The following is a 21142-nucleotide window of genomic DNA, read 5'->3' on the forward strand; positions in this document are numbered from 1 at the left end:
CAATACCGAGACTGGAACTGACAGCAGCAGTCGTTGCTGTCAAAATGGACAGAATGCTCAGACAGGAACTTACGGTCCAGTTACAGGAATCAGTCTTCTGGACTGATAGCACTACAGTTCTTAGATATCTTACAAATGAAAGTGCTCACTTCAAAACCTTTGTGGCGAACAGAGTCACCACCATATGGAACCATTCTCATCCCACTCAATGGCGCTATGTCCACTCAGCACTGAATCCTGCGAATCAGGCTTCTCGAGGGGTCAAAGTGAAGAAGTTCATGCAGAACAAAGTCTGGATACGTGGCCCAGCTTTCCTGCTGAAGCCCGAATATGAGTGGCCTAAACAGCTGGATGACAAAGACTTGTCAATAGAAGGAGACGCAGAAGTCAAAACATGTGCTAGAGTTGTCATGACCAGCACAACTGAGAGCTTGTACACTTTCAACAAGCTTGTTGCTTTCTACTCAAACTGGCAACGACTAAAGAAGGCAGTCGCATGGTTTCTCAGATTGAAGGACACACTAATACTACTAAAAGACAAAGGAGCTCAAAGCTACTGTCAGTCTGAAAACAACTCAGAAAAACAAAACAAGCTCATTGCAGAGCACATGTCGAAATTCAATTCAACAATTCCACAGCCTGCGTTATCACTGGAAGAGCTGGTCAGAGCAGAAACAGAGCTCATACAGCAAAGTCAGACGCAGGATTTCTCAGAGGAGATCTGTGCTCTACGAGAAAGGGCTCCAATCAAGAAAAAAAAGTTTCTTGATTGGAGATCCACAGACTGGACCCTATACTGCAGGATGGTATACTAAGAGTTGGAGGAAGGCTTAATAAGGCTGCAATGCCACAAGAGGCTAAACATCCAGCCCTCCTCTCTAAACAGTCACCTATAGCCAACCTCATACTGCAGCACATCCACCAGGAAGTTGGACATTGTGGTTGCAACTATATGCTGTCAGTGCTGTGACAAAAGTATTGGATCCCTCAAGCTAACTCAGCTGTAAGGAGGACTGTCTCAAAGTGCATTGTGTGAAGAAGACTCAATGCTAAGGCTGGACGACAGAAAATGGCAGACCTGCCTGAGGACAGGTTACTACCTGATCAGCCACCCTTTACCAATGTGGCGGTCGACTTCTTCGGGCCATTTGAGGTCAAACGTGGAAGGACCCTTGTCAAGTGATATGGTGTGATTTTTACCTGCCTCACCATCGGAGCAGTTCACCTTGAAGTAGCTCACAGTCTGGATACAGATTCCTGCATTAATGCCATCCGTCGCTTTATATGCAGAAGAGGACAAATAAAAATCTTGCGCTCAGACAACGGATCAAATTTTGTTGCTGCAGAAAAAGAACTGCGCAAAGCTTTGGAAAACCTGAATCAGACCAAAATACAAGACACCATGACAGTACAAGGCATCAAGTGGATGTTCAACACACCAGCAGCCTCACACCAAGGTGGCGTGTGGGGAAAGACAAATCCTGAACTCTGTGCTACAGCAACAGTCATTAGATGATGAAGGACTTCAAACCGTCATGTGTGAAGTGGAGGCCATCATCAATAACAGACCAATAACACATGTATCAGATGACCCTAATGATGTTGAAGCCTTGACACCTAACCACAAGGTAAGGAAAGAAAAGAGATGATGAACCTGTTTCAACAGAAAAGACAGAAAACATATGATGATAAAATACTAGAGCAATAGAGCAAGTTCAGTGAGTATGTGCGCACACTTCTGACCTGAAACACACCAACACAGTGTCAGCTGGGATTGGCTCCAGCCTCCCCGCCACCCTCCAAGGAGAAGTGGTGCAGCTGATGGATGGATCGTGTTTAATCGAGTGAGGTCAGAGTGAAATGACCACAACAAGCTTCATCACAGAGAAGCCATTTTCTTCACTGGGTCATTGGAGCCAGGCCTCATCATCACCAATCATGTGTTTATTAGTTTCATTTCACTTTTCAGAAAGTCAAGTTCAGTTGAATTCAGTCTGTCGCACAAATACAGTGTGGTGCAGGCTACATATTTTCCTATGTTGGTTCCGTGCGACCTGCTTCCAAAACTGTGGACATCATATACTTCCATATAAATCGATGGTATTGGTGAAAGGCTTCTTATGAGTATCTGGTGACGGTCCAGTGGAGAAGTGTAGTGAAAATTTGAGAAGGCTTTACAGTTTCTGGAGCCTCTGCTGCCCCACTTGGTAGCAGGTGAGTCCTCAGGTTTATTGTTGTTCTGAGGCAGCTGCTTTATACAAAGTGTGCAACAAACATCTTTGTCAGTAATTTTTCCATCTGCCAATAAGAACCCGAAATACTTCCACAGATGCTGCGGTGATTTGATAATGTTCTCCAGCGTCCTCATCAATTTATTCATTTTATTGTTAGCTTAGTGTCCTGACGGGTCAGTACAGGACAGGCAATAGGCCAAACTGGTAGTGAATTTTAGAGCGCCCTCTGCTGGACAAGCAGACTACTTCAAATGCTCTGTTGGGCTTATAGACTGTAAATTTTGATTCAAACAAGTCATTGCAGATCAGATATTTAATATGTCCCACATTTGAATGAATCTTTGAATTTCAATTAAGAAGAATTTTATGACGGCCTCTTCATTGTTGTCTTTTGGTGGATGTTTATGGTCACTGTGCATAGGAGATACTGTTTGAAGAACTTCCTGAAAGTCTTGTCTCGTAGGCCGTAGACAATAGGATTAACAAAGCGAGGGAGGATTTGGTTTATAATAAACATAGCAAAGTTTATGGATGTAACAGCTCCTGGAAACAAGTACGTGAGGCCTTGAAGCAACATAGGTTGCACATAGACCATCATGCACAGCAGCACCTGAAAGCCATGAAGGATAATGGTGTTTCTTGCCTTTTTAGCGTCTGCGTTAGCAGCTTTGGCCACAAACAAAATTCTGAAGTAAGTGTAGAACAGAGTGAGCCAAACCAAAACCAGGAACAGTATGTGGGATGCATCCCTCTTCTTCAGACTGTAGCTGCTCCTAAACACAAAATCTCTGGCGCAGTAGACTCTAGAATTGAGAAACTCCAGAGGTTCAGTGGCCAAGAGGATGAAGACATCCGGCAGGACAGAAAGTGAACTTGCTGCCCAGATTAGGCCAATTACAATATAAGTTCTTTTGACTGTACATATGTAGTTATAGCGGAGAGGAAAGCAGACAGCGATGTAGCACTCTGCTGCCATAAAAGCTAGATTCAGAGGGGTGTTCTGTGTGGTAAAGATGGCCGACAAGATGAGGAGGCAACAGATGGAGACGTAGATGGTGTGGAAGGTGTAGGTGAAGATGAAGAGGGAAATGCTGGTTGTCAGCTGGATCATGTCGTTGAACACCAGGTGGATGAAGAGGATGTAGCGAGGGTTCACCTTGAAGATCTGTGTTGAACAGCAGAATCAGGGATTAGATTTCAGTATGTTACACATCTCTGCCTGAACGCAGACAGTTCACAAGTATGTCGTGACACCTGCCCCTGCATTTCTACCAGTAATAACTAACATTTCCCTTTTTTGTTCACAGACTTCATTGTCTGCTGTGCTCGTACCAGTATTTATTTTGTGTGATTAAAAAACAAAACAAAACAAAAACAGTCATACACTCCTGTAGTAATTATATATGAGGCACATTGATCCTGGTCACATCACACAGGTGTTCATTTGTCTCACTAAAAGATAAAAAAGATGGCGTCACTTAAGTGATGTTGTTGAATACGAGAAGATATTGAACATTCAAATAATCATTGCTCATAATGTTGTTCACTCCAAGGTGCTTGTTCGCTAAATCGGCGTTTAAGGATAAAATAAAAAGTTGACATGCAATTTACAGCTGAACAGTTTTGTTTGTAGCAGCACTGTTTTACACACATGGTGTTTGTTGAATGTGTGGACCATAGTAGCATTGATGTAGTTGATGGCGATGCCGAGGACGACGACAGCCACGTTCTTGCCAACAGCAACAACAAATGTGTCACGGTTATTCACAGCCGTCGTTACATTGGTGTCGCCAGGAGTGAAATTCATGTCAGCAGCCGATGAACTTGTTTCAAAAGGAAAGACAGAAAACATCTGATGATAAAATACTGTAACTATCATTTAGAATCAACCTCCTCACAGTTGAGCTTACTCTGGAATATAGAAGCAGTCAAAGCAAACAAACCAATACTGAGCTCAGGTAACAGATTCTGATCTGGAGACGGATCTGCCACTGCTCGGTTATCCTGCTGCAAGTCAAAGTTATTTATAGAGCAAGTTCAGTGAGTATGTGCGCACACTTCTGACCTGAAACACACCAACACAGTGAGTGTCAGCTGGGATTGGCTCCAGCCTCCCCGCCACCCTCCAAGGAGAAGTGGTGCAGCTGATGGATGGATCGTGTTTAACTGTGTGAGGTCAGAGTGAAATGACCACAACAAGCTTCATCACAGAGAAGCCACTTTCTTCACTGGGTCATTGGAGCCAGGCCTCATCGTCACTAATCATGTGTTTATTAGTTATTATTAGTTATTTTTATTACTTTACTATTTACTACTTTACTGTTTACTATTATTTATACTGAAACTACTGTTTTTAATCATCACTGCGTTAAAATGACAGGTTGTGACTAGTTTCAGAACCATAACGAGCTAAAGCAGTCACACACTGACGCTAACTCATTTATCGTCTCATGATATTGACAGTTGGATCAGACTCTTAATCCTGTGGAGTGATGAACCATAGTTGTTCCTCTGTGTTTAGTCGTATCTCATGTACAAATTTACTGATGAGCTAAAACCTTTTTATTCTGAAGCTGAGCTTATTTTTGCCAGTTCCAGTTTCAGAGTTTTTTTTTCTCCAAACATTTTTTTAAATTTCAATTTAACAAAAGTCTGAGCCTTCACTTACAAACATCATGTCGTTTTAGATTCATTCATTTATGAGACTGTCATTGTTGCCTTTTAATGGTTGTTTAATACACACAGATACTTTTTAAAGAACTTCCTGAAAGTTTTATCTCGTAGGCCGTAGATAGCAGGATTAACAAAGCGAGGGAGGATTTGGTTTATAATAAACATGACAAAGTATATGGATGTAACAGCTGCTGGTAACAAGTACGTGAGGCCTTGAAGCAGCATAGGTTGCACATAGACCATCATGCACAGCAGCACCTGAAAGCCATGAAGGATGATGGTGTTTCTTGCCTTTTTAGCATCTGCATTAGCAGCTTTGGCCACAAACAAAATTCTGAAGTAAGTGTAGAACAGAGTGAGCCAAACCAAAACCAGGAACAGTATGTGGGATGCATCCCTCTTCTTCAGACTGTAGCTGCTCCTAAACACAGTGTCTCTGAGGCAGTAGACTCTAGAATTGAGAAACTCCAGAGGTTCAGTGGCCAAGAGGATGAAGACATCTGGCAGGACAGAAAGTGAACTCGTTGCCCAGATTAGGCCAATTACAATATAAGTTCTTTTGACTGTACATATGTAGTTATAGCGGAGAGGAAAGCAGACAGCGATGTAGCACTCTGCTGCCATGAAAGCTAGATTCAGAGGGGTGTTCTGTGCGGTGAGAACAGCCGACAAGATGAGGAGGCAACAGATGGAGACGTAGATGGTGCGGAAGGTGTAGCTGAAGATGAAGAGAGAAATGGTGATTGTCAGCTGGATCATGTCGTTGAACACCAGGTGGATGAAGAGGATGTAGCGAGGGTTTGCCTTGAAGACCTGTGTTGAACAAATCTGGAGTTAGACAGCACCGAGAATTTCTAAATTATTGCTTTACTAACTAGTAAGTTAGTAAATAGAATGTGTTTGGATTTTACTCTAATAATTGGACAAAACAAGACACTGGAATATGTCTCTTTGGGCTCTGGAGAGTTGTGATGGTCATTACTTACTTTTCATAATGTCTTTTGAAACAGCACAGTTAAGCGATTGTGAAAATAATTACTAGTTGTAGCCTTAAACTGCAAACAAAGCGTGTAACTGTACCTGCTCCGGTTTTACCAAGACTCATCACCTGACCTGCAACTTCACCCCTGTTCTCTGCTGTGCCATCAACTTTTGTTTGGTGCCACAGTAATAACTGAGTAATTAAATGCTTTGACACTCAACCAGTCTACTCTACCACTCTGTACCTACTGGAGGAGAACATCAAACAGTAAATCAAACAACTCTGGTGGTGGTTCAGTGTTTTACCTTTCTTGTTCTCTCTTTATCTGTGTGAGGAGGAAGCAGGAATACGATAAAGTGGGCAACAGGAGCTGGAAAACACCAGACTCCAAAAACTCGGTGACTTTGCGCTAACATGAATTCCAGCTCACTGAACGATACCTTTTAAAAGTACCAGTGTAAGAGAAGCAGAGGAGGAGAGAGGCAAAGAAAGAGAGGGGAGAGCTGTATTCAGCTTCTCTGAACAGTCTTTATTTTTCTTTACTAACTATAAAAACCGGCGGATGTACTAAAACACACACTTGATGCTTGACGAATGTGTGCAGCATGGTGGCATTGATGTAATTGATGGTGATGCCGAGGACAACAACAGTCACATTCTTGCCAACAGCCGTGATCAACGCGTCCAGGCCAGCTGCAGCTTCTGTCGTGTTTCTGGCTCCAGCGGTGGAATTCATGTCAGCAGCAGGTGAACTCGTTTAAAAAGCAGAAGGCGTACAATATAAAATACACAGAATCAAACTGAGATCAATCTAAAAACAAACAGTTTTACAAGGTTCTTGAATATTAAAGCCTTTTTCTAATTTTGTATGTGATAAGAAGCAGTGAAGTGAACAGTTCAGTACTGACCACAGCACAGTGGAATTAGATCTGGAGACTGATCTGCTCCAGTTTGATTGTGCTATTGCAAGAGTTTATATAAAGAAGGTACAGTGAGTGAGTGTGTGTGTGTGTGTGTGTGTGAGAGTGTGAGTGAGTGAGTGAGTGAGAGTGTGTGTGTGTGCGAGCGTGCTGCTGATCTGAAACACACCCTCATAGTTGAACTAGACCGATAAATTGCAGAGTCTGATATATCGGCCCGCGTTAGCTTATCACAGATATAACTGTCAGTGTGTATCAGGCGATAAGTAACAGGAAACAGTAGAGATGCAAACATATGTGGACCAATGGACAATAGCAGGACCTGTATGATAATAAATTAAACCCGGGAGTCTGGGTTTACACGTCTTGCCTTTGTTATGCCTTTGGCTTTGGGGGAACCTGAGCATAAAAATGACCCCCCCCCCGCATTTGCCCACTCGCAATTACAAATTTTTTTTTTGTCTCGTGGTAAAAACATGACACACAGCAACAACTGCATCTCAGGGAAGGGGACTGTCACTGACTTTCATAGCACAATGTACAAGCAAAGATTTACAACATTTTTAAGTTCCATGAGTAACAGACAGTCAAATTCTACAGAAGCACTGAGTTGCTTATTTAATCCATTCATGAATAACAGAGTTACATTAAGTCATTTTAAACAACCCAGAGTTTAGTTTGAACACCTGCAACATAAACTGAGCTTAGGTCGTGAAGATGTGGCAGGTCTGGCACCTCGAATGTTCCTCTGACGCGTTGAACTGTCACGAGTGCTTCAGCGATGTCACATGCTTCGTTTCATAAGTGAGATCCACTGTGCACATTATGTTTATGAGTTTACACAAAGGTATAACAATTTCAAAAATCTTGTAGTTCACAGAAGTTTGAGCTTTTAGTTTGAACTTTTACAGTCAGTGGACGGTTGCTGAGGACCTGTGCAGACACAACAGATACCTTTTCAGATGCTTCCTGAAAGTGTTGTCTCTGACGCCGTATATAATTGGACTGATGGATCGTGGCAGGATCTGTACGATGATGTAGTAAGCGAAGAGGGAGTCAGTATAATTCTTAGGAAACCACTGCTGCAGAACACTTAGTAACTGTGGGGCTGCATATGTTGCCATGCACAGCAGCAGCTGAAACCCATGGAGGAGGATTGTGTTTCTGGCTTTCTTAGCGTCTGCGCTGGCTGTTTTTGCAGTGAACAGAATTCTGAAGTAAGTGTAAAAGATAATGAGCCAAACTATAACTAGAAACACTGTATATGTCACGTCCCGCTTCTTGATAATGAGGGGGTGTGGGAAGACAGTTTGCCTGAGACAGAACACTTGTGAACGGAAGAAGCCCAGTGGCTCCGTGGCCAAGGTGATGAAGAGGTCAGGAAGAACGGACAGCATGCTCGTCGCCCAGATTAAACCAATCAGCATCAACGTCCTCTTGACGGTGCAGATGTGCACGTGGCGGAGGGGCAGGCAGATGGCGACGTAGCACTCCACCGCCATGCAGGCCAGGTTGAGAGGGGTGTTCTCAGTGGTGAACAGAGCAATCAGGATGAAGATGCAACAGATGGAGACATTGAGTTTGTAGATGGTGTAGCTGATGACAAACAGGATGATGGTCAGCGTCACCTGGGTCATGTCGTTGACCACCAGGTGAATGAAAAGGATATACCGAGGATTCGTGTAGAAGATCTGGAGGGTGGAACCAAAGTTTGTGGAAGGGGAGGAAAGGTTTGGAGAAGAGAGGTCAGGTTCTTTCAGTGTTAGATTCATGTTTGTGGCAACTTTTGACATCTGATCCAGAGGCCTTTGAATTTATACCTGGTCTTAGCAACTTATCAGATCTCAATAAAGTTAAATAATAATAAAATAATTCAAAATGGAGGCGGGACCAGCATACATGTCAACAAACGTTGCGTATCCCTCGATCAAGGAAATCCACAACATCTACTGCTACTGCCTGCAGTTTTTGCCGGGCAGCTTGAGCTGACTGTGGCCTGTAGTAATGTGTCTTTCCTCCACATACTTTAATGTTTAAGAAGCAGAACTTACTTACTTTAAGAAGAATGACTTACGTCACAAATGTGACATTCACATTATCTTTCGTTTTATGTTTATGGTTCCTGAAGAGTAGGTGATATAAATGTGATATATGATATAAATGTCTAAAGTCGTTATTACTGGCCGCATGTCATTAAAGGAAAATCAGACCTGGTGTTTTCGGAAGGTGTGAATGAGGCTCGCATTGATGTAGTTGATGGAAACACCGATAATCACAACAATCACATTCTTGGTCACAGCTTTGGAGAAGGAGTCTGGATACCGAACAGCCCCTGTCACGTTGGGAGACGAGGCGTTCATCTCTTTAAAGCCGACGTTGAGCCTAAAGGAAAAAAACATGAACATAATGTTCTGCAGATATTAATCACTACAATATCTAAAGTAAACGTAGGAAACAAATTCACCTTATTGGGCTATATAATAAAATATAAGCAACACTGACTGAAGGACTATTTAACAGCTCCTGTTGTAAGATAAACGCTTTCGAAGATAAAACGCAGTGGACCAACATCACTGATCTGAAAAATTTTAAAGGTTTGATTTAAATCAAATAAAATGCAACATAGCACAAATATAATTTGAATGATCCTGGACTGATTCTACAGATCCTGAGATCTATCTTTGCATTTACAGCTGTTCTCATTAACATGTTCATCTGTTCTGTGTGTGCAGTGGTTGAAGTTTGGGGCACTAAGGTGCAAACAGCCATCCACACTTTACACAGCACACGTATGTGAATCACTGTGTTCGCACATTATATTCTGAGGTGCAGTGTATTACAGTGACACACACCGTTTCATACAACACACTCACACACACAAAATGAATGCAGAAAAAAGAAGCTACCTTCAACAGTACACTGACGTCCAGTGTGTGTGTGTGTGTGTGTGTGTTTGGGGTCAGCAGCCTGTTGCACCAGCTGATCGTATGTTTGTGGGTTTGAGTGTAAAGGACACACTGACTGCTCGTCGTGTTAGTTTCTCTCTGGATGTTTTGCACAGACACTGATTAATGCTCATAAAGAATTAGAATCCAAACAAAACTCTTTTCACTTGTGTTGAAAAAATTCTGCTGAGGTCAAAGAGTTAAAAGTTTGTATTATTAGTGACAACAGTTACAAAGCAAAGCCTTACACCTGTAAATCTGAGCTTTCATCTTAATTGTATTTTGTAATTAACTTGTATGATGCAACCTGTTTTTACGAAGCTATAGCAAACATCCTCCGCTGTGGTCACACTAAGTTAAGTTTGAACTTACACAGCTGCTCCAGCAGCCTACTGATCAGTAAGGATGGTTTAGTTTTTAACATCCAGCTGTTTGACATCGTACACAGATGAACCTGAAAGGAATTAGTTTACATGTACACTTTATCATGAAAAAGCTCAAAAGCTTTGAAAATAGTCTGATATCTGCTGTTGGTTTTCTTCATGGCTGGATGCTACAGAACTTATGAAGGTTAAATGTACGTAGACAAACTGAGTGATGAACTCACAGAGAATCAGCATCAAGCTAAAATATGAAAATCAATGATTTACTTACTGGGACCGAAATTAATGAGTTTAAATTATGTTAAATATATTTTAAAATATATTTTATTCCAATTTTATGGGCAACAGTGTATAAAAAGTTCTAATCACACCAGTCACTGAAAACAAAAACAATCACAAACAGGCCTGTGTGTATAACAACTGTTTGTCTTTGAATTTTATGTAAACTGTTTACAACCTGCTGATCAGCTGATGTCAACACAGAATCAGTTTGAATTATGATAAAGGATTTAATAAATCAGAGTCTGTAATACTTCACGAGTCATTCTTCAGACAGATGAGTGCAGTGTAAAATGGGTCGTACTCACCTCAGTCAGTGCATTTGGACAAAGACACCAACACAATGATTCCAGTAAATCTTAATGACTTTATATGAGGAGGGTTACACTCATGTCCCAGGATTCAGCTGGTGTGTTTGCATGTTCAGGTGTTGTGTGCATACATGTGGGTGATAGGTGTGTGCGTGTGTGTGTGTGTGGTACTTCAGCGATTTTTTTTTTCTTTTAGCCATCTGACTCTAAAGGCTCTTGTGTATTCTGATATCTACAGGCAGCAGACGAATGTTTGTGAAGGTTTATGTTTCAGCGTTGATGATTTATCCCACCCAGTGGTTTTGATTGTTTTGAAATGAAAATAAAAATAATCCATAATCCATTTCACTTTTAATTTCACTTTTTTTTGCAAGTATTAATAAAACTGGACATTGCATCTTTAAATTTACGTCATACTACAAAACATTTCATGATTTAATTTTTGCATTTCTATATTTTAGATTCAGTGCTTGATTTGTCTGTTCATCAGACCAAAATATTTTATAATCTATCATAGAACATAGGAGCAAAAAACAGCAAATATTTAAAATGTTTACTTGAAAAGTGGCGGTTGCTGGTGAATGCAACCAACCTTTGCAGCTCTAGAAGTTTCTGTGTGTTTCGTGTGTTAATGTGAGATTATGTAAAGGTTCGTCTCCTCATCACGCCACACAGAACTTTTTATGCACAAATGTGTGCATAAAAACAGGTGGATAGAAACTTACATAATAATCCATACTCCATACTTTTTTCCCTTACCTGGAAGGAAAGCGCAGGGTGAGTTTCAGGGACTACGTAGTTTGTGAAATCCTGTAGCTCATGAGCTTTTTTATTAAAAGACCTAATTATGGTCCACGAATGGCTGCTCAGGTTGACCTATGCTGATTCTACACAGCAGATACCTTTTCAGATGCTTCCTGAAAGTGTTGTCTCTGACGCCGTATATGATTGGACTAATGGATCGTGGTAGAATCTGTACTAAAATGTAGGTGGCAAAGAGGGAGTCAGTGTAATTCTTAGGAAACCATTTCAGCAGAGCATCTTTCAACTGAGGCGTTGCATATGTTGCCATGCACAGCAGCAGCTGAAACCCATGGAGGAGGATTGTGTTTCTGGCTTTCTTAGTGTCTTTGCTGGCTGTTTTTGCAGTGAACAGAATTCTGAAGTAAGTGTAAAAGATAATGAGCCAAACTATAACTAGAAACACCACATAAGTCACGTCCCGCTTCTTGATAATGAGGGGGTGTGGGAAGACAGTTTGCCTGAGACAGAACACTTGTGAACGGAAGAAGCCCAGTGGCTCCGTGGCCAAGGTGATGAAGAGGTCAGGAAGAACGGACAGCATGCTCGTCGCCCAGATTAAACCAATCAGCATCAACGTCCTCTTGACGGTGCAGATGTGCACGTGGTGGAGGGGCAGGCAGATGGCGACGTAGCACTCCACCGCCATGCAGGCCAGGTTGAGAGGGGTGTTCTCAGTGGTGAACAGAGCAATCAGGATGAAGATGCAACAGACGGAGACATTGAGTTTGTAGATGGTGTAGCTGATGACGAACAGGATGACGGTCAGCGTCACCTGGATCATGTCGTTGACCACCAGGTGAATGAAAAGGATATACCGAGGATTCGTGTAGAAGATCTGGAGGGTGGAGAAGAAAAGGACATGGGAAGGGAGATAAAGTTTGAGGACATTTTCAGCTGTTAAAGCCTGAGGACAGAGCTTTAAACTTGAACCTGAGACGTGTCATACCCTCAAATGTTAAATAGCAACTCAGAGTCAACCACTCAATATCTGTGTCATTGTCTCTCAATGCCCACTGCCCACGTCTCTGATTCACTGATTTACAATACTACTCGTCCCATTGATCGTCCTTATTCGTCCGGTCCATCAAAACACTGAGTGAAGTTTGAAGAGAATAAAGAAATTAGAAATCACTCGCACTTAGTCGCTCTTCCTCTGTCCTCCTCCGTCTTTCTGCTGGTGTGGATTCATTGCTGATGACCACCAACAGAAGCATAAATGACAGAACTAAAGAGCTGTACATTAAATAAATTGATCATTACATGTCAAAGGGACGTCAGACCTGGTGTTTGCAGAAGGTTTGAATGAGGCCTGCATTGATGTAGTTGATAGAGATGCTGAGAACCACGACGATCACATTCTTGGCCACAGCTTTAGTGAAGGAGTCTCGATACTGTAAAACCACAGTCACATTGGCTGTTGACACGTTCATCTCTTTGAGGCTGAAAAGAAAGGAAATAATAAAAATTCTTCAGCTATAAGTAAATATTCAGAGATTATTGACCATGACATTACATTTGTACGACAGCACTGATTTTAATAGAAATCTGCAGTGGCTTGGTTTAGATTCGTGTTATACTGAATTAAGTCTGACTTTCTTTCTTTCAGAAGGGAGGGAAATTTCATGTTCTGTTCCCACCAACATGACCCCAAACACATGTTGTTATACGGTTTAATAAGATACCAGTGACAAGTTTGTTCCCATCCTGTTGTAAATATATTCAGATATAAGCATAACCTTAGCACAGTCCACCTGTAACGCAAAGAAGGTCCCAAATACAAATATATGTTTAAAGCTCTTTTACGTTTGACATTTCAGTTGCATTGTCACATTTAAAGAAAAGTAAAATTAATTCAGAAAAGTGCATTTGTGTTCGAGTAAACAGGACAGTGTCAGAATATAGTCCCTCTGCAGGTTGAGCTACTTTCAAATGATAATTATGTTTGTAATCTTTGAATATTTAAGAGATTTTAAAACTAATGTAACAGACAAATTTAAATCACAGTAAGTTGAAATCTCTGAGAGTAAATGTTGTACAGTAAACATGAAAACCAGCAGCTGGCTCATGTTTCTCAGTCTGTTTTACAACATTAAACAGTATCACCATTAACTGGTGGATTAAACAACCTGGATCAACTGATTCATCACCAACAACAACTTTTTATTTTCATCTAAGACAGAGGCAGAGGCAGAAGTGGTGATGAGCTTCATTAGATCCATTGATTAACCATCTTTTTGTCCAGGTTCCCCTCAGTAACAACAGCAGGTGAAAGAAGTTCTCACCTCAGCCACAGAATCAGATGCATTTAAAATCATACAATTAAAGTATGATGATGCTTTTTTAATAATGTGCAGTGTAGTTTCACAGTCTGTGTACGTCCCGAACTTTTATAAAGCGGAAGAGACTAAAGAATTACAAGGTGCTGCACAGCTCTGTAAGCAGCAGTCTGTAAAGGTTGTTTTTGTCAGATTAACCTGTCGTTTCTTTCAAACTGTTGAACCATTTGTTTGGAAACTGTAAAAAAAATCAGCAGGAACAAAGAAAAATACACCACAAACAGGCTCGTGTAGGTATAACTCATGTTTGCTTCCTGCAGAGTAATATGCACAATATGCAGTGAACAGATCAACATCAGTGCAGTCGGACTACAGTTCAGAGCTGCACTGAGGTTTACAGCAGGTGGCTCTTACCTTAGTTAATGCATCGAGACCAGGACACCAAAAATACGGATGCATCAATTCTCAGACGTTTTATTTAGTGTGCTGTCAAATGTCCCATGATTCCCTGGGTGAATGTATTTAGGTGTTAGGTGCATACACGTGGGCAGTACGTGTGTTGGCCTTTTTTTTTTTTTTTCTGTGAGCAAAGGTTTTCATTTTTTTTTAAGTTGCAACTCGCAATTAAAACACAGACCTGTGTACAAGCACAACTTTCACATGTTCACACATGAAAAAGTTTTTAATTGTAATGAGCAATAAAAAAAATCGATCATTCCGAAAAAAAACCAAAGGTTAAAGCCAAAGTTAAAAAGCAAGTTTAGTCAACTAAACTTGCAACTAACGTTCTTCCATGTGTTGAAGTGTGTTGTCTGAAATTTCTTCACACTGATGCAGGTGCAGACTTGTGTTACTGTGCAGAGGCCTTCTTTGTCTAAGTGCTGCGAAAACATCAGTCAGTCAGAGATTTGATGCTTTTCTTTGTATCATATCTTTGGTTTTTGAACAGTTGGCTCGACAAAACAAGACATTTAAAGATGTGACCTCGGCCTGTGGGAAATTATAATGGACGTTTCACTATTTGCTGTCATTTTATAGACTAAACTGTTAGTTTAGAAAAAATGATCAGATTAATCAACATTAAAGACAATCGTTAGTTTGATTTAACTGATTTTAATTTGATCTTTGTTCTTTGGGGGTTGGAGACAAAATGTAAAAGGTCAGCAGAAAAAACGAATCACTCTAAACAATCATAATACAAATAAATTCACAACAAACAGGCCTGTGTGAGTTAAGCTAACCTACCTAACCTCTCACAACCTAATGAAACAACCAAACGAGCAGTTTCCACCTCAACAGAGTGAAAGTTTTCAGAATGTGACTCCGGATGCTTACTGCGAGCTCGCTGTACACAGCAGATACCTTTTCAGATGCTTCCTGAAGGTTTTGTCTCTGATGCCGTATATGATTGGACTGATGGATCGTGGCAGAATGTGTACTATGATGTAGGTGGCAAAGAGAGAGTCAGTGTAACTCTGAGGAAACCACTGCTGCAGAGCGTGTTTCAGCAGGGGTTCTGCATATGTTGCCATGCACAGCAGCACCTGAAACCCGTGGAGGAGGATTGTGTTTCTGGCTTTCTTAGCGTCTTTGCTCGCTGTTTTTGCAGTGAACAAGATCTTAAAGTAAGTGTAAAAGATAACGAGCCAAACTATAACGAGATAGATGATGTATGTGACGTCTCTCTTTTCGATGATGTGGGGATTTCGAAAGGCGGTTTCCCTGAGGCAGAACACCCGAGAGTGGAAGAAGTCCAGTGGCTCCGTGGCCAAGGTGACGAAGAGATCAGGAAGAACGGACAACATGCTCGTCGCCCAGATTAAACCAATCAGCATCAACGTCCTCTTGACGGTGCAGATGTGCACGTGGTGGAGGGGCAGGCAGATGGCGATGTAGCACTCCACCGCCATGCAGGCCAGGTTGAGAGGGGTGTTCTCAGTGGTGAACAGAGCAATCAGGATGAAGATGCAACAGACGGAGACGCTGAGCTTGTAGATGGTGTAGCTGATGACGAACAGGATGACGGTCAGCGTCACCTGGATCATGTCGTTGACCACCAGGTGAAAGAACAGTATATACCGAGGATTCGTGTAGAAGGTCTGGAGGGAAGAAAATGTGTTCTTCATACACTTTATGAAGTGAACTTTAAAAGGGATAAGTTACAGATTCAGTAAATTAATTTGAATGTTTTTGTGTCACTGATCAGTCACACACAGCTTCAGCTTCTCTCCTGAGGTATCAGGTTTTTTCTGTCACTTTTACACGGCTGTTTCCATGGAGATGAAGACAGTCAGAGGAGTCAATCAGGAACTTGAAGTCAGCTGATTTATGGTTGCAGCTTTTTCAGAACTTATGTTAATGTGTAGAGGTGCTGTCAGAGGTTTCAGGAGTCACAGTGTCGTCGTTAAACGTTCATATTGACTCATATTAGAAATTAAAGCTCATGAATTTAATAGTTACAAACCAGGGGCTCCAGTATTTGGATTAATTAGCTTGTAAAAAATAAAAATTTAGTAGCTACACCAGTTATTTCAGTGAGTCACATGTACATTTAATGCATATCTTCTTCAATATGTAAATGTAAGTCAGATCAGACTCAGATTCCCAACTAAATAAATACTAACGACTTGATCAGGTCATCACTGAATAAAGTTTATTTTTAGTAAATGTGTTATTAGAGTTTGGCTGTAATGAATGAGACGTCAGACCTGGTGTTTGCAGAAGGTGCGAATGAGGCCTGCATTGATGTAGTTGATGGAGATGCTGAGAACCACGACGATCACATTCTTGGCCACAGCTTTGGTGAAGGAGTCTCGATACTCTATAACCACAGTCACATTGGCAGATGACACGTTCATCTCTTTGAGGCTGAAGATCTAACAAATAAAACACATATACAGGACAAACTCCATTTCTGCAATGCACTCACCGCACATCTCACATCTAACGCCAGAAATTCCCACAAAAAACTTTTATTTCAGCCAAAAATCCAGCAAGGTCAACACGTTTGTTAAACTGAGGAAAGAGGTTTTAGTTCGATGTCGTCCTGTCGAATAGTCAGGAGTTGTAGGTTTGAATGTGTATTGTTAAAATATGTTTTAAAATATAAGCTTCTCATCACAAACTTAAATCGTTAGAGAATCACTTCACATCACATCATGATGTGTCAGAGACATACACCATTTAAATGGGATCATAACAGTCTACACTTTTTATTTGCAGTGTTTCTAAATGTATTCATAATAATTATAAAAAACATATTCAAATCCAACCCTAACCTCAATATATTTAAAAACTACCAAATAATCTGAAGCAACTGATTTCTGTGAACTTTCATTTCTTTCTAATGTTAAGAAAAATTAGTGTTCACCTCAGGATCAGGCTCAGGATCAGGCTCAGGCTCAGGCTCAGGCTCAGGCTCAGGATCAGGGCATCAGCTTGAATGATAAAAATCAGTGTATTGTTAGTTGAAGTTGGAGTGAACATTCAGCATCAACACATGAGGTGAGCTCATTTAATCATTTCCACTGTAGTGAAAGTTGTTGGTGTCCTTTCCAGTAAATATCTCAGCTGAAAAAACAATTATACAGCATCACATCATTTGGTGAAATGTTAATTTAATTTAATCGTTTAAATTCAACATTCAAGCTCCTTTGAACAGCATCTGTTTTAATGTTTGCTTTCCATACTTTCTGTCGCTTTAATGTCCGAACTTGTAACTTATTTCTTCTTCCTTCAGAGAATCTGGACGAGAAAATTTAAAGCATGAAATGTCCTGAAAAAGAAAAGGTAAGAATTACACACCGAGAAAATACAGCAGTAAAAACACCTCACACAGGCCTGAGTCAACACGTCTGTTGTCTTTGTGTAAACACTGACAACATGTGGTTGTGTATCAGTTCAAAACTGTCAAAGGTACAAAAATACACTGTTAACATCATGTAATTATTGTTCCAGTACTTAATTCATGTCTGCTGTGACATGTTTTAAGGCACGTGACTGTGCAGCACTTACCTCAGAGTCTGCATCACCACGTCAGCTTTGCTGCTTCACACAGACTCAGACTTTATATGTGGTTTGGTTTGCAATCATCCAAGGATTTGCGGGTCTGCGTGTGTGTGTGCACACGCGTGTGTGTTTCTGCATTAACATGCATCATTAACATGCAAGTAAATGAGCAAATTTTTATTTATACATTTCAATGTGCAGAAATTTATGTAAATTATATAAATGAACAGCAAAATCCACAGTAGTTGTTCTAAAATCATTAATTCGTCATCAGACTGGAAGTGTTCCTGGAATCTGGATGAGAGGAATTACTCCACAGACAGGGTCCAGGGAGGCAGCGTTGGTCGACTGTGTGGCTGTTCAGCCACTTTGCTCCAATCTGAAATATTAATCTATCTATTGGATCGAGGATTAACAGCTGTTTTGTAAAGTGCTTTTAACCATTCAGACACAGCTGCCAGGACGTTTTTTACAGACCCTCACGGTTCTGAGAGGATGAAACCTACTGACGTTGGTTATCCTCTGACTTTACACCCAAGATCGTAATGAATGCCAAAGCTCTGTCTGTCCTCAGTGCAAAGGCCTGACCAGTGGTTGTGCTGTCAGGATGGGCGGGCATGTTCACAAACGCTGGACTCCACAGGAGCTGTGAAATTGTTCCTCCAGTCACACGGTTTCATTTTTTAGTTTTTTTTTAATGTTTATAAAACATCTGTGAGGATCAACATTATGGTCTTAGAGGGGGTGGAGTCTGTCCTCGTATATTATCCCTCTCTGTGTAACTGTGGACAGGCCGCGTCCTGCGTCCTGAGGAAGAGCTGCTCCTCTGTTTTTCTTACATATCGCTCTAATGCACGAGCATCACAGTCATCAAGCACGAGTGGCCGACTACGGTAACTGACCCTGGTTAACTGATCCTGGTTAACTGACCCTGGTTAACTGACCCTGGTTAACTGACCCTGGTTAACTGACCCTGGTTAACTGACGTCTTTCCCATAGATCTAAGTGCAGATGTCACTTTGGTCACTGCTCCTGTTCAAACACCCAGATGAACAGTCTGTTAATGAAGCTCCACCATCTGTGCCCCAACAATGAACCATCTCTCAGAGTCACTCAGGTCTTTTCCATGTTTCTCTGCTCATTTATTCCGGTTTTTCTTAAACCTTCACCGTCTGTAGTTTGTGAGACGGACGAGTTTATGTTTGAACTGTAAAATGTCCCATTCAATAAATCTGTTACAGGGATGCTCATCAACAATGCCCACGATTTGTGATGCTGTTTTTTTTAAGTGCTTGTTTTTGCTTAACTCTGATCTTTTCTTTTACACTGGTTAAATGAACAATTTCATATCTCCTACAAATTATAAAGATGGGGCCTTTTAATGTTAGAGGGAAAGGAAGAATGTGCCTCTGGTCTTAGTTCTGCCTGTTAAAATGTCAAAGGCATCAAAACTCCAGCAGCTTCACTGTGGACATGAGGACCCAGGATGTGTGAAGAATGTTTGGTTTTGACGTTACTGCTTCATGTGGGTTGTAAGTCTGTTCAGCAACAACACTGCACCACAATCAAAACTTTGTTGTGCTTTCCACAGGAAGGACCTGTGGGACCTCCTGACATTTTCAGAAACCCTCGGTGTATTCAGGAAGTGAGTCGTGCTGCAGGACACAGAAGAAGAAACCATCTCATCAGCCCTCGTTAGGCCCTAACGGTAAAGGTCACGCACACACCGGGGTGGCTTGTTGTGTAGCATCCAACACGCAGGGAAAACACACACACGGCATCACAGGGATTTATTAGATCTGTCTTCAGAGACAGATTCTCATCATCGTCACTGAATGAATCTGCAGCCACGCTCTGTCTGATTAGCTCTGACATTTCATTTACTCAAACTGCCTTTTTTTAGTAAATGAAAAACAAGTTGCCACATACTCAGTGGAGAACAGCTGATTAAGTTCACTGACCTTCAGCAGGTTGTGAAAACAAACGTATTCTCAGTGGACGCGTTGAAATCAGCTGCTGATCCACGAGGAGGAAAACTTCACTCGACTGTTTGACTCGTTTGATCTTTTATAAACTTTTACTGCAAAACAAATGAACAGAAACTTCAGAGTTTTCACGTGATGATCGAAAGTTGTTGCATCATTTCACACGGCTCAAGAAAATGTTTGTGTCTTTAAAATATTTTCTTCATTTCCATTTTCTGAAAACCAGTTTGGACCTGAACTGATGGATTATTCTGCAGCGTGTTTAATAATCCTTTAACTGTTCAAGTAAGTTTTTTTTAAGGCAAACATCCTACAAATGAACTGGTTTTTGACTGATGGTCAAACAAAACGACATTTCATCACAGTGTTACAGCATTTTGCAACAGTTTCTGACATTTTAAAGAAGCGATCGATCAATTAATTGTAAGAAACATTAGATGGTAATAAAAATCAATGGTAATAAAAGTAATCGCTGATTGAAACCTGAATGGCTCTGAGAAATACTGTGTGTACATTTTATGCACCAACGGTTTAATGAATAAATCTAGAATCTCTTTAATCTGCAGATTCTCCGGTAAATAAAAGTCATTTGTAACTTTCATTTACCCAAACTCATCAGTTCAATCAGTTTCAATCAAACTTGTTTTATTTGGTGATGTTTGTTCAAACAAAGATAGAAACTGGAACAAACACGTCTTGCGTCACAGTCTGTGGAGAAAATGTGTTTAAGGTCACCGTCAGTAACGACGCTCTCTGTTTGGAAGCAGTGAGTGATCCCCACGGAGCTGCTCTTTAAACTCAGCACATGGAAACCAGCAAGGAATTAGCTTTGTTCCTGTCAGGGTTTCACTCACTCACATGACTCTTCAGTCATTAAAAACAAAAACAAACAAAACTTACTGACGTGAACAAACTTTTTTTTATCTGGGGATTTATGGAGCTTTAGTGAAGAAATTCTCATTAACAGGTTTTACAACCTGTTAATGAGAAGGTTTTACAAAAAAAAATAAAATAAAGGGAGTTAAAATTGTCACCTTCTCCTAAGTCAGAAAAAGGTGTTCATGTTTTCCTGTTCTGTCGACATTGTGTGAATGCAGCATAGTTTCACAGTGAGTTTATATGTTTGTGGATCCATTTTCCTTGTTACTGTAAGAACTTACTCTTATAATACCTGTTCTAACCTTTGTTTGTGGAATCTGTCACTGGAATCGTAGTTTTACATTTGCTTCCCATAAAAACCTCAGGGCTCAAACGCTGTCTTCAGTCTTTACTGGATGTTTAGTTTGCTTTATACAGCATCTACACACAGTGATTCTGAAAAGTAAAACACATCACTCAGAGG

The 21142-nt window shown here is 40.9% G+C and overlaps 5 protein-coding genes across 6 annotated transcripts; all 5 read right to left on the bottom strand.

Moving 5' to 3' along the window:
* Nucleotides 1-2598: 2598 nt before the first annotated feature.
* On the bottom strand, nt 2599-4041 carry LOC121179510 (odorant receptor 131-2-like). Its single transcript, XM_041034398.1, has 2 exons — nt 3886-4041; nt 2599-3399 (listed from the first exon to the last, which is right to left on the bottom strand). The coding sequence occupies exons 1-2, from the start codon at nt 4039-4041 to the stop codon at nt 2599-2601; spliced, it is 957 nt and encodes a 318-aa protein (XP_040890332.1).
* A 914-nt stretch (nt 4042-4955) lies between these two features.
* Nucleotides 4956-6625, bottom strand: LOC121179511 (odorant receptor 131-2-like). Its single transcript, XM_041034399.1, has 2 exons — nt 6470-6625; nt 4956-5720 (listed from the first exon to the last, which is right to left on the bottom strand). Exons 1-2 carry the CDS (start codon nt 6623-6625, stop codon nt 4956-4958), a joined length of 921 nt encoding a protein of 306 aa, XP_040890333.1.
* Nucleotides 6626-7720: 1095 nt separating this feature from the next.
* On the bottom strand, nt 7721-9169 carry LOC121179512 (odorant receptor 131-2-like). The gene is made up of 2 exons (XM_041034400.1): nt 9020-9169; nt 7721-8500 (listed from the first exon to the last, which is right to left on the bottom strand). The coding sequence occupies exons 1-2, from the start codon at nt 9167-9169 to the stop codon at nt 7721-7723; spliced, it is 930 nt and encodes a 309-aa protein (XP_040890334.1).
* Nucleotides 9170-11568: 2399 nt separating this feature from the next.
* Nucleotides 11569-12961, bottom strand: LOC121179513 (odorant receptor 131-2-like). Its single transcript, XM_041034401.1, has 2 exons — nt 12812-12961; nt 11569-12366 (listed from the first exon to the last, which is right to left on the bottom strand). The coding sequence occupies exons 1-2, from the start codon at nt 12959-12961 to the stop codon at nt 11569-11571; spliced, it is 948 nt and encodes a 315-aa protein (XP_040890335.1).
* A 1491-nt stretch (nt 12962-14452) lies between these two features.
* Nucleotides 14453-17926, bottom strand: LOC121179852 (odorant receptor 131-2-like). Of its 2 annotated transcripts, XM_041034935.1 has the most exons (4): nt 17822-17926; nt 17178-17244; nt 16516-16683; nt 14453-15906 (listed from the first exon to the last, which is right to left on the bottom strand). In XM_041034935.1, the coding sequence occupies exons 3-4, from the start codon at nt 16663-16665 to the stop codon at nt 15139-15141; spliced, it is 918 nt and encodes a 305-aa protein (XP_040890869.1). In that variant the 5' UTR covers nt 16666-16683; nt 17178-17244; nt 17822-17926; the 3' UTR covers nt 14453-15138. The 2 variants fall into 2 exon arrangements, with proteins under 2 accessions (XP_040890869.1, XP_040890868.1); XM_041034934.1 differs by having other exon boundaries at nt 17178-17863.
* Nucleotides 17927-21142: the final 3216 nt, after the last annotated feature.

This window comes from Toxotes jaculatrix, chromosome 3 (genome assembly GCF_017976425.1).
Source record: "Toxotes jaculatrix isolate fToxJac2 chromosome 3, fToxJac2.pri, whole genome shotgun sequence".
Classification (NCBI taxonomy): domain Eukaryota; kingdom Metazoa; phylum Chordata; class Actinopteri; family Toxotidae; genus Toxotes; species Toxotes jaculatrix.

Coding starts and splice junctions, on each gene's coding strand:
- LOC121179513 (XM_041034401.1), bottom strand. CDS start 12,961: ATGAACGTGTCAACAGCCAATGTGACTGTGGTTTTACAGTATCGAGAC. Junction 12,367..12,811: donor AAACCTTCTGCAAACACCAG/GTCTGACGTCCC, acceptor TCCACCCTCCAG/ATCTTCTACACGAATCCTCG.
- LOC121179512 (XM_041034400.1), bottom strand. CDS start 9,169: ATGAACGCCTCGTCTCCCAACGTGACAGGGGCTGTTCGGTATCCAGAC. Junction 8,501..9,019: donor ACACCTTCCGAAAACACCAG/GTCTGATTTTCC, acceptor TCCACCCTCCAG/ATCTTCTACACGAATCCTCG.
- LOC121179852 (XM_041034935.1), bottom strand. CDS start 16,665: ATGAACGTGTCATCTGCCAATGTGACTGTGGTTATAGAGTATCGAGAC. Junction 15,907..16,515: donor GCACCTTCTGCAAACACCAG/GTCTGACGTCTC, acceptor TCTTCCCTCCAG/ACCTTCTACACGAATCCTCG.
- LOC121179511 (XM_041034399.1), bottom strand. CDS start 6,625: ATGAATTCCACCGCTGGAGCCAGAAACACGACAGAAGCTGCAGCTGGC. Junction 5,721..6,469: donor ACACATTCGTCAAGCATCAA/GTGTGTGTTTTA, acceptor TGTTCAACACAG/GTCTTCAAGGCAAACCCTCG.
- LOC121179510 (XM_041034398.1), bottom strand. CDS start 4,041: ATGAATTTCACTCCTGGCGACACCAATGTAACGACGGCTGTGAATAAC. Junction 3,400..3,885: donor ACACATTCAACAAACACCAT/GTGTGTAAAACA, acceptor TGTTCAACACAG/ATCTTCAAGGTGAACCCTCG.